The sequence below is a fragment of the Hyla sarda genome, chromosome 8 (genome assembly GCF_029499605.1).
Source record: "Hyla sarda isolate aHylSar1 chromosome 8, aHylSar1.hap1, whole genome shotgun sequence".
In the NCBI taxonomy this organism is placed as follows: Eukaryota; Metazoa; Chordata; class Amphibia; order Anura; family Hylidae; genus Hyla; species Hyla sarda.
The window spans coordinates 21,320,524-21,333,642 of record NC_079196.1 but is presented as its reverse complement, the minus strand read 5'-3'; the positions used below and the strand labels follow the sequence as shown (position 1 = coordinate 21,333,642).

Sequence of the window (13,119 nt, the reverse complement as noted above, 5' to 3'; positions counted from 1 at the left end):
CAATTTAGGCCTCCAGATGTGCTGGACACTGGCTCTGAGACATCTGGACTGGACTTGACCTCTTATAAAGGGGGTGGAGCAAGGAGCCCATAGGCCAACTGCGGGTCATCTGGTCACCTGGTGCTCTCTGGGTAACAAAACATATGACTTAAACATGTGACAAACATTATCATGTGACTGACAATCATGTGACACACGTAAAAGGTCCTTTGCACTTCATATACAACCTATACACATTATGGGGGAACACTGCAGGGGAGCCCTGAGGACATACAGGGACTCAACCAGACAGGACTGAAGGAGCATATCCCGTACTGGGACATCACACATCTATGATAGATATACCACTAGGAAACACTTATAGTGTAGTGTGCACTTTATGCCCTTTAGTAAGTAAACACCATTGACCTTGGCTGTTATAACTGGCATAGCTTCCAGTACAGTCATCCTTCTCCAGGACACATGACACAAGAACACAGAAATACTTTACAGTAAATCTGGTGTTTGCCAAGTGTCACCTCTGACATGAGAGACAACAGAGCCCTCACCTCCTGACGTCAGCCAGAGAACCAGGGATTTTCCCTTTAAGCATTTCCTGATAATTCCCATAATAAATGCTGTAAGCCCAATAGGACAGGTCCGTATCATTCTGATTGTTGAGGGTCTAACCTCTCAGGGTCTAACCTCTCAGACCCCCAAATCCCTGAAATAAAGGGACCAATGCGCTTTTGCCAGTTTTCCTGCACAATAAAACTCCCAGGCACCCGCTGTGCAGGGAAGGGCAACATGGCTCCATATAAGCAGTCACACTGGCAAAGTATTTCAAGGGGCATTTTAGCCTTTTAAAATAAAAAAATAATAATATGGTTCTGAGGTGGGCGGAAAATATAAAAAAAAACATACTTACCTATTCCTGGTCCCCCACCGTTCCCATTTGCCTCCACCCCTTCCCTCAAGCTTCTTTATTCTTCCTTTTTTCAAGATGAGCGCTTGGTGTATGACCTTCCAGCTCAGCCAATCACTGGCCGAGACAGGCTGAGCCGGGAGGTCCTGCTCCAAACACCCAATGGGGTCAGGGGTGGAGGCCATGGCCCCGATATTACTATCTATGAGTATGGATAAGTGGTAGTTTTACCTTTTATCCACATATGCTGGCTATCTCTATGGGGAGATTTATGAAAGCCTAAAACCCGATGGGGTCAGGGGTGGAGGCCATGGCCCCGACATTACTATCTATGGGCATGGATGGATAAGTTGTATTTTTACCTTTTATCCATGTATGCATGCTATCTCTATGTGGGAGATTGATCAAAGCCTATTCTCGGTTGCCCATAGCAACCAATCAGATCGCTTCTTTCATTTTTGAAAAGGGCCTCTCAAAAATGAAAGCAACAATCTGATTGGTTGCTATGGGCAACTGGGCAACTTTTCTTTTACACAGATTTTGATAAATCTCCCCCTATATATTTATATATGGGTTATTAGCTCATAGGTCAGTTTTTCTCAACCAGGGTGCCTCCAGCTGTGCAAAACTACAACTCTCAGCATGCCCGGACAGCCTTTGGCTGTCCGGGCATGCTGAGAGTTGTAGTTTTGCAACAGCTGGAGGCACCCTGGGTGGGAAACACTGGTTTACTCAGTAAACTGGTTCCTAAATGTCGATTATCAGGTTCCTTAGTAGTCCCCAAATCTGACTATTCAGCTGGCGTGATACTACAACTCCCACTGAATTTTGCATTATAATGCGTGCGGGTCGGTGTGTACGATGAAGTCATTGTCCTCTCTGGATCCTCCTCCTTCTTTCTCCCAGGACTCAGATGCCTCCTGGTTGTCTTGGCAGCAGCATGTCAACTGAACGACTCCATTCACTGCCTCAGGCTTCTGCTCCAGTCTTAAACCAGACTCCTCATTGAGATTGGCGCAGACCACGACTATTGCCCAACCCAAGAGCAGATGCCACCTGAAGACTCTGCCCCCGGACATGGTAGATGACCCTCTTAGCCGAGGTGTGCCCACCCTCTCGTGATCTCAGCCAGGTAACCACACTCTCACTTACACTAATATCACGTTACACAGACGCTTTGTCTTGGAAAGTGTGAGGCTTGTTCAGGCACCGGGTGCCCGGGTCATATTACGTTGTACATACAAGTGTGAAACGGTCTAGAAGGTCTCTGGTTTTTGCCCCATGGTCAAGTTTGGGATCTTCAGGAGTAAAGAAAATATGCCAAATGGTCAGAATTACTATAATGTTGGTTGGCAACTCTTCTCGAAGAGACTCCTGGAAAAACTGGGGCTACCAACAGCACTGTGCAGGCAGCAGGTACCAATGACAATCACTGACGCATCAATGGCATCAGGGCAACAATCAAGGGGTTGGACTAGTACCTGCCTGGGTGACTGCTGCCCGTCTACCTGACCCAGGTAACAGAAGAGGTGTTATAGGGGTACTGTAGATGGTGTGTATAGGGAGCAAGGACTATGGTTTGTACTGTTTTAAGTGACCTGTAGGTGGCACTGCCGGAGCTAGGTCTGGGGATCATGGGGCAATGAGGTTGGCACAGTTTTAGGCCCTCTGTAAGTAGCATTGTCATAGACATTCTGGAGCTGCTACTGTCATGGGACAATGTGGTTGGCACTGTTTTAGGGGATCTGTAGGTGGCATTGTCATAGACATACTGGGGCTGTTACTGTCATGGGACAATATGGTTGGCACTGTTTTAGGTACTCTATAGATGGCATTGTCATAGACATACTGGGGCTGCTACTGTCATGGGTCAAAGTGGTTGGGACTGGTTTAGGGGCTCTGTAGGTGGCACTGTCATAGACATTCTGGGGCTGGTACTGTCATGGGGAAATGTGGTTGGGACTGGTTTAGGTCCTCTGTAGGTGGCACTGTCATAGACATACTGGGGCTGCTACTGTCATGGGGCAATGTGGTTGGGACTGGTTTAGGTCCTCTGTAGGTGGCACTGTCATAGACATACTGGGGCTGCTACTGTCATGAAGCAATGTGGTTGGCTCTGTTTTAGGTGATCTGTAGGTGGCACTGTCATAGACATACTGGGGCTGCTACTGTCATGGGGCAATGCGGTTGGCACAGTATTATGTCCTCTGTAGGTGGCACTGTCATAGACATTCTGGGGCTTATACTGTCATGGGGCAATGTGGTTGTGGCTTTCTATGTGGCACTGTCATAGTCATGCTGGTCCATTGGCTGGCACTTCTATATGTTTTCTGGGAATCCGCGCTATTGCAATAGTTTGAGGTTGGCCTTTGATTTGCACGCCACCCCAATACATCCCTATATAGTAAGTATCTCTGATGACATCATTGCCTCAGTATTGCGATGTCACTAAATATTACATGGAGGTGAACAACTTGATATTTATCTCAGATACTAATATATTATATACTGCAGGAACGTCCTCCACCAGTGTCAGCTTAGTGATTCCCTATCCCCCCACACTGAGCGCAGCCCCTGGACACAACGCCAATAAACTCAACATACGGTTCCTGTCCATGACCGAAGGCGCCGGAAGTAAATGAAAGTTCACATATTATTATTCCGCAGAAAATGATGACAAGGGAGACGACGGATGATGATGATGATGATGATGGAGAAATGATTCTACCGTTTCTGGAGGCTGCTGCAAAAGGCGACGTGGAAGAAATCATCAGATGTCTTCTCATTGATCAGAGGCTTATAAATACCCCACATCCGGGGACTGGGAACACCGCTCTGATAGTGGCTGCTGAAAAGAGAAACGAAAAGGTACAGATAAATGGATAGATAGATGTGAGATAGATAGATAGATAGATATTAGATAGATATGATAGATAGATAGATAGATAGATAGATAGATATTAGATAGATATGATAGATAGATAGATACAACCAAAGAATAAGTTGGCCAGCACTTTTGATTCCAAACTATTGTAAAAACCTGGCTTACAGGTGCAGGCTGCTGGGCTAAATATACAGCAACAGGAGAATACAGCAGCACACTGCTAGCACAAAGATATAGATACAACATGAGTATATTGATAAAACATGAGTATATAGATAGAACATGAAAAGCTATACAGCTGTAGTGCAATAGATGAAAATATGAAACTATGAAATTATGAGGTACTTGGTGGCCAAATAGCGTGGACCGTCCCACCACGGGAAGGTGACCTCATTCTGGGACGGACCCTACACTGTGAATATGCCTCTGTGTGAACAGTACAGCAGGCATGCAAGGTCTGAAACATTCAAGGCACCTTATATACACCTAATAGAGTTGGGTGGGGTGCAGGAGCCAACATGGAGGTAGCCACTCCCCCGTATGTGTAATACAACCAAAGAATAAGTTGGCCAGCACTATTGATTCCAAACTATTGTAAAGACCTGGCTTACAGGTGCAGGCTGTAAGCCAGGTTAGATATGAGATAGATAGATATGAGATAGATAGATAGATATGAGATAGATAGATAGACATGAGATAGATAGATAGATGAGATAGATAGATAGATAGATAGATATGAGATAGATAGATAGATAGATAGATATGAGATAGATAGATAGACATGAGATAGATAGATAGATGAGATAGATAGATATGAGATAGATAGATATGAGATAGATAGATAGACATGAGATAGATAGCTAGATGAGATAGATAGATAGATAGATAGATATGAGATAGATAGATATGAGATATATAGATAAATATGAGATAGATATATAGATAGATATGAGATAGATATGAGATAGATAGATAGATAGATAGATAGATAGTTATGGGATAGATAGATATGAGATAGATAGATAGATATGAGATAGATAGTTATGAGATAGATAGATATGAGATAGATAGATAGATATGAGAGATAGATAGATATGAGATAGATAGATATGAGATAGATATTAGATAGATATGAGATAGATAGATAGATAGATAGATATGAGATAGATATATGTGAGATAGATAGATGTGAGATAGATAGATATGAGATAGACAGATATGGGATAGATAGATATGAGATAGATCGATAGATATGAGATATGAGATAGATAGAAATGAGATAGATAGATATGAGATAGATAGTTATGAGATAGATAGATATGAGATAGATAGATAGATATGAGAGATAGATAGATATGAGATAGATAGATATGAGATAGATATTAGATAGATATGAGATAGATAGATAGATAGATAGATATGAGATAGATATATGTGAGATAGATAGATGTGAGATAGATAGATATGAGATAGACAGATATGGGATAGATAGATATGAGATAGATCGATAGATATGAGATATGAGATAGATAGAAATGAGATAGATAGATATGAGATAGATATGAGATAGATAGATAGATAGATAGATAGTTATGGGATAGATAGATATGAGATAGATAGATAGATATGAGATAGATAGTTATGAGATAGATAGATATGAGAAAGATAGATAGATATGAGAGATAGATAGATATGAGATAGATAGATATGAGATAGATATTAGATAGATATGAGATAGATAGATAGATAGATAGATATGAGATAGATATATGTGAGATAGATAGATGTGAGATAGATAGATATGAGATAGACAGATATGGGATAGATAGATATGAGATAGATCGATAGATATGAGATATGAGATAGATAGAAATGAGATAGATAGATATGAGATAGATAGATAGATAGATAGCAAATGGAGACACAGCAGCACTTCCAAGTGGTGATTAATTAGTGGCTTTATTAATCACAGAGTGAATATGCGACGTTTCGGCCACCTCTCGTGGCCTTCATCAAGCCGCTTGATGAAGACCACGAGAGGTGGCCGAAACGTCGCATATTCACTCTGTGATTAATAAAGCCACTAATTAATCACCACTTGGAAGTGCTGCTGTGTCTCCATTTGCTGTATACCCTTGGAATCTGTGGCCAGGATTCAACTACCGCTTTGCACTCCATCACCAATACTTGAGTGCTGCTCCACCTGCTGGAATGTAGATAGATAGATAGATATTAGATAGATAGGTATGAGATAGATAGATAGATAGATATGAGATAGATAGACGTGAGATAGATAGATATGAGATAGATAGATAGATAGATATGAGATAGATAGATAGATATGAGATAGATAGATAGATAGATAGATAGATAGATATGAGATAGATAGATAGATATGAGATAGATAGATATATAGATAGATATGAGATAGATAGATAGATAGATATGAGATAGATAGATATGAGATAGATATATAGATAGATATGAGATAGATAGATAGACATGAGATAGATAGATAGATAGATAGATAGATATGAGATAGATAGATAGACATGAGATAGATAGATAGATAGATAGATATGAGATAGATAGATAGACATGAGATAGATAGATATGAGATAGATAGATATAGATATGAGATAGATAGATAGATAGACATGAGATAGATAGATATGAGATAGATATTAGATATTAGATAGATAGATAGGAGATAGATCGATAGATATGAGATAGATAGATATGAGATAGATAAACATATTAGACATATAGTCATGTAGCATTGTCAGCAAAGAGGACAAAAAGTTGGAACATTCATAAATTTAGGGAAAATCTGGTTCTATTCCGCAGGTGATCGCGATTCTTCTGGAACATGGCGCTGATGTTACCTTCTGTAATTCTGCAAACCAGACAGCTGTGCATGTAGCTGAGGACCCCATCCGGGCCCCGCTGCTGTCCGCTGTCACAAGGACCTCGTACCCACAGCTATCGATGCTGCAGGCGGCATGGCAAGGAGATCTGGGGAGACTCCAGCACCTACTGGTCAGTCGTCTATTGTATACAGACCAGCGGTCAAGTCCTGGGAAATAAGTGAGGGAACTCACCCAAGATTTACACTCAAGGGCTGGTTCTGCAGGACTCCTGTTAATGGGAACAGTGTTCCTGCTGTGGAAAAAGGGCAGAAACTCCATTCCCATGCGTTCCTGCAGCACTTGAGCCCTGATACAGACCAATAACTTAGGTCCTTAGTCATGTTGGGTGTTGTACTTTGCCCAACAACTGGACACCACTGGTCAGTAGTAACCTCCCATCTTGTACATGTTCCCTCAGGGACCAGGCCCTTTGTATGAATGAAACCTCTACAAACCCCTGGATACCACTGTTGTATAACAGGGTTTGCCAAATTTGGTGCTATGGGGCCCTTGGGAACTTTATCTCAGTTGACTCTCTTTGTCTTAGGGAGTGTAAACTTGCAGGGGGACCTTCCTAAAAACCATTCCACCCCTTGCTCCTGACAAGCCCCATTACTTTTAATACAAACCATTGGGGATCCTGTATTTTGACAAGAAGAAGAGCAAAAAAAATACCACAATTGCCAAAGGAAACCTGAACGGAGACTTCTAATATAAAGGGCTTTGACTGAGGTTTATATTGTTCTGCAAGAATGCCTCCAGCTGTTGCAAAACTACAATTCTTAAAGGGGTTATCCAGGAAAAAACTGTTATATATATATATATATATATATATATAAATCAACTGGCTCCAGAAAGTTAAACAGATTTGTAAATCACTTCTATTAAAAAATCTTAATCCTTTCAGTACTTATGAGCTTCTGAAGTTGAGTTGTTCTTTTCTGTCTAAGTGCTCTCTGATGACACCTGTCTCGGGAACCGCCCAGTTTAGAAGAGGTTTGCTATGGGGATTTGCTTCTAAACTGGGCGGTTCCCGAGAAACGTGTCATTAGAGAGCACTTAGACAGAAAAGAACAACTCAACTTCAGAAGCTCATAAGTACTCAAAGGATTAAGATTTTTTTAATAGAAGTAATTTACAAATCTGTTTAACTTTCTGGAGCCAGTTGATATTTAAAAAAAAGTTTTTTCCTCGATAACCCCTTTAAATGTTGTTTATTTTCTCTTCTATAGCCTCCATGGAGGAAAAAAAGATTTTACCTACATGTCTTTATTAATTATTTAGTTTAGTTTCTCTTCTACAGCCTCTGAATCAGTGTTTCCCAACCAGAGTGTCTCTAGCTGTTGCAAAACTACAACTCCCAGCATGCCCAGACAGCCTTCGGCTGTCTGGGCATGCTGGGAGTTGTAGTTTTGCAACAGCTGGAGGCACCTAGGATGGGAAAAACTGCTCTACCTCTTCAGCCTCTTATTGTGATACCTTGCTTTTAAGTCCACAGGTCACGGTCAGCACGTTCACACCAGAAATGGACAAGGCTTGACCCCCGTCATGTTGTTGCTGCGGGATGTAGACCTGTTTGTCAGTGTGACTATGGGACGTGACTACAGACCTGTGGATGTGCTACAAGAACTTCTCAGACACAACGTGTGAGTTCATCCAGCTATAAATACATAGGAAAATGTTATTGTGTGCACAGTGCATGAAATTCCCTATAGACGTCCCCCGTGAGAGAACTGTCAAATACATTTTTTGCATACATGTTTATTGATGGAGAATAAGATCCCTGGTAAAGCTGGGTAGATGCTGGAGCTAACAATGTCCTACATAATATAAATAGCAGACAATACTTCAGTATCAGGAAATCTAGACTAATGCTGGACCTTCTGCTGGTGAGGTCACTGTGTACATACATTACATTACTTATCCTGTACTGATCCTGAGTTATATCCTGTATTATACTCCAGAGCTGTACTCACTATTCTGCTGGTGAGGTCACTGTGTACATACATTACATTACTTATCCTGTACTGATCCTGAGTTATATCCTGTATTATACCCCAGAGCTGTACTCACTATTCTGCTGGTGAGGTCACTGTGTACATACATTACATTACTTATCCTGTACTGATCCTGAGTTATATCCTGTATTATTCTCCAGAGCTGTACTCACTATTCTGCTGGTGAGATCACTGTGTACATACATTACATTACTTATCCTGTACTGATCCTGAGTTATATCCTGTATTATTCTCCAGAGCTGTACTCACTATTCTGCTGGTGAGGTCACTATGTACATGCATTACATTACTTATCCTGTACTGATCCTGAGTTATATCCTGTATTATACTCCAGAGCTGTACTCACTATTCTGCTGGTGAGGTCACTGTGTACATACATTACATTACTTATCCTGTACTGATCCTGAGTTATATCCTGTATTATACTCCAGAGCTGTACTCACTATTCTGCTGGTGGGGTCACTGTGTACATACATTACATTACTTATCCTGTACTGATCCTGAGTTATATCCTGTATAGATGAAGGGTGGCCCTACAGAGCCATCTCCTCTGGGGAGCCCCTGAATATTAATACGTATTCCTCATATACAGATATGATTACAATGTATTGGAGGACACTATAGTGTAACCAGATCTATAACTGCAGGGACACTGATCTCCTGGATTATGAAGGACGTTCTGCCATCAGCTACCTGTCAGAAGTGACGAGTCCCCTGAGATGGCAGCTGACAGACGCTTTGGAGAGGTGGGCACCCCCGCCAGGTAAAGAGCTGCATTGTGATGTTCGGGCAGGAGAGACAAGGCCGCTGAATGACTAAACCATTCACAGGTTTCTCTCCTTTCACAGACGCACATGGTGAAGCCTCCTGTGACTTGTGTCTGGATACAAAGCCTTCATTACATGACGCTGCACCAGCTGGAGTATACAGCTCTGCTATTCCCAAGGAAAACTCCATGAAGGTAAGTGCTCCTGTCCGGCTCCTTGTTTACCTCTTAGAATTACTGCCAAAATTCTGTAGTTAAGGCAAAACTACAACTCTCATCGTGGCCCGACACCTCTCTGGTCTTGTCAAGGGTTTAGTTTTGGAAAACTTGGGAGAACCACAATTTGGACATCACTAGCCCAGGAGTCTGGATGCTATTAATTGCATAGGTTTACTTTAACCCTTTCTTAACGCAACGATTTTGGCAACAGTATTTTTATATTAAGTACAGTATTTTTATAGTTTTTTTTTCCTTAGTAGAAGTTGGACACGCACAATATGCTTTCAATTTAATTTGTAAAGTACAGTATTTTTATATTAAGTACAGTATTTTTATATTAAGTACAGTATTTTTATATTAAGTACAGTATTTTTATTATTTTTATTCTTTAAACATCCTGCTCGGTGTCCCTGTTGTTATTACGTATGGGTAGAAATAATCTGACGCGCGTCTCGATAACTTATAGTGATTAATGTGCATTGGGACTTGTGTAAAAGTTGCACTTTTTAATGGCATCTTCATTTTACCATATAAACGAAGGTGCCATTATAAAAAGAAAATCCCGATAACAATAGCATGTTCACTTTAATCTGACGCGCTTTATTAGTGCACATTGGGGAATTTATTATTGTTTTTTACTTTTTTTTTTGGTGTTATACAGGCGCAAAGTTTTGCGCAATGAGTGAGAAGTTGCACAAATTATTTAGATTTTTTTTCAAGAAAACAACATCCTACTGGAACAAGGGGCACCCCTTTAACCTGTGACTGGCTGTAGCACCATAAGGCCCAGCATGCCCACAGGTACCCTTTTCTCTAAAGTGGCGCTGCGACAGAGACGATATATGAATTACATAACACTACACGTTGGCACCATCTTCATGGTTCACACTGCATACATCCTGCTGGCGGAATTCCTCTTGCAGTGGAATCCTCTTGTTTTCAATGGGGTAATGCTGCTCTGTTCAGAGCGTGAAACATGCTCATTTTTTTTCTGCTAAATTCTGCCAGGCTGCATTGCCGTCTATAGATGCCGTCTTATCGACAAAGTATTCTGCAGTGCCAGCTGCAAGCAGAATTCCACTGGCTGACTGTCTGTAGGGTGGACGAGCCCTAAGGATACGTTCACATGGGCGGATTTATTTGCGGGTTTCCCACTGCGTATTTGAAATGGGGCAGGCTCTACTCGGCTGTCCGCAGAAGATTTTACGCTTCGTAATTTCCGCTGCGGAACATCTGCCGCAGACCCTACTGACTTCAATGGGGCTTGCGGCGGATTTTCCGCAACGGACAACCGCAAAGAGCCCACCCCCTTTCAAATATGCAGCGGGAAACTCGCAAAAAAAATTTGCCCATGTGAACGTACCCTAAAGGTGTTTGACCACGTTTCCTTCCTTACTTTAAAGGACGCCAGCTTGGCATAACAATTCCAAACTTTGCTGATCACCAATTACTGGTCTATTCTGGACACAGTGGAGAAGCAGTCTTGGCCAATCACGGACCCTATGTACATCCGCCGCTTAGAGCGCTCTGGCTGAGCAGTGAGGCTGTCGGATTGGGGCTGCTTTGTCTTCCATAGGTTTGGATTTCACTGTCAGCGCCGCGCTGAACCACCTGCCTCTTGAGCAATAATCGCTCAGCCATATCATGTGTAACCAGATGGTTGGCACAAGTCCTTCACGTTCTTCTCACTACAATGACAACATGACTAATAGTGTAACAAGATAAGACTAGTGCAGCAGGTTGGGACCTGGATGATGGCGGCTACAGAAGGTGAGAAAACCAGGTAGATCATCGCTGGCTATAGCTAAATCGGAGATGGCAGATCTCACTGGAGTGACAGGAGATCCCTTCATTCTCAGTGTCTTTGCCAACAGTTTCCAAACATCAGAAGATGGATTCAGGCGTTTGCCTTTCGCAGGAGATAAGCAGCACAGCAGACGCTTATCTGTATGGAAAAACCATGTGTTCAACTGAAGGGATTGAGCTTGTTTATGACCAGTTTAAAGTGTGCAATGCTTCTATAGGTCACTTGATCTTGTGTATTCTTTACAATGTCTTTTTTATGTGTCTAGCTTCTGTATTTGGCTCACAAATCCATCGGTTCTGCTGCTCACGCATTCTGCCATCCTCTGCTCAGGAAGGGGTGTGTCCAAGGCAAGCACTGGGTCCACACTCACTATGCATTCCCTTCCTCCTGGAGTCTGCTGTGCTGGGCCTCTTCGTCCAATCACTGCAGGCTGCTCTGTGATCCCCTCCTCTCTATTTTCATGCTGCAGTCTGATAGGACAGGAGTGAGCACAGAGGATTTCTAGTCCCGCCCTCACTTCCTGGACTTTGTCTATGCCTGTGCTTCAGCTGGAACAAAGATGATGGTGCAGCCCGACAGGATTATGTTCTAGATGGTATGGGGACCCCTAGTGGTCTTGTGTATAAGCCATCATTTCTTATGAAGTATAATTGAAAGGTTGATTTTATGCTAATATGTAACATATAAAAAGTTTTTGATTCTAACAATTCTATTTAATCTGACATGGTTTAAAATTTGTTGAAAATTGAGTCCGGCTGTTTCCAGGAATAGAATTCAATGTAGAATGGCTCATATCTAGTCACCTCTCGTTTGCGCACCAGGCACTGCCATTGGTCAAGGTCCCTGTAGTCAGACCCCCACTGATCATTTTTCTCTATTTCCACACCTTACAAGTGTTCTGGTTTCTCTTTTAGCTGAGAAGTGACGGGATCTCCAGTGATATTTTGGAGGAGACCCTCGATCCTGCAGCAGGTAATTACAGCCGCCATAGGTGCGGGGCTCTTTCCCATATGGTAGCACACAATGGTTTAGTCTCATTTATATGTATTTATGCCCATTTGCAGATTTGGTGGTGATTTATTTAGCCACATTTTATTCTCATTTTCATCCACGACAGAGGCGGTGTGTTTTTAAGAAATGCTCTTTTTCTGAGTAATAATTGAGTTCTGGATATTAACGTGTGCACCGCCTCCGCTTTGTTTTCTCTTTTACACCGGCCCTCGCTAGTATCTATTGCAGGATGAATGGGCAGCACAAATGTCACTTTTTGTCTTCTTCTTGTCCCAGACCTCGGGGCTCAACCAGATATTCAAGAAGAAATTGCTTTCCATGAAATAGAAAACTTTGCCCAAATGCAAGAACGGTGAGAAAAAAAACAAATAATGGCTATATTACATTCTATTGGTTTGTGTGATGATTAGTGGTTATTATTAATTTACTTTGTTTCAATTCTGCTGTTGAAAGAGAGCCTTCGTGTTAAAGGGGTTCTCCACCATAAGGTGATTTTAGTACGTACCTGGTAAACAGTAATGGACATTCTTAGGAAGGATCTGCGCTTGCCTTGGGGCTAAATGGCTATGTTGTGAGATTACCATAATACTGTGACTAGCTT

General features: G+C 41.9%; 1 protein-coding gene across 2 annotated transcripts in view; it reads left to right on the top strand.

Moving 5' to 3' along the window:
• Nucleotides 1-185: 185 nt before the first annotated feature.
• LOC130283776 (mitogen-activated protein kinase kinase kinase 19-like) overlaps nt 186-13,119 on the top strand; it is a 39,404-nt gene continuing 26,470 nt past the window's right edge. Inside the window, exons 1-9 of one of the 2 annotated variants that reach the window (XM_056533220.1) lie at nt 186-204; nt 1,811-2,036; nt 3,572-3,772; nt 6,636-6,827; nt 8,189-8,343; nt 9,363-9,478; nt 9,564-9,676; nt 12,422-12,479; nt 12,795-12,870. In XM_056533220.1, the coding sequence (XP_056389195.1) occupies nt 1,989-2,036; nt 3,572-3,772; nt 6,636-6,827; nt 8,189-8,343; nt 9,363-9,478; nt 9,564-9,676; nt 12,422-12,479; nt 12,795-12,870 (959 nt within the window). In that variant the 5' untranslated portion in view covers nt 186-204; nt 1,811-1,988. Of the gene's footprint in view, nt 205-1,810; nt 2,037-3,571; nt 3,773-6,635; nt 6,828-8,188; nt 8,344-9,362; nt 9,479-9,563; nt 9,677-12,421; nt 12,480-12,794; nt 12,871-13,119 lie in introns of those variants that run through there. The other variant, XM_056533221.1, reaches the window with a different exon arrangement.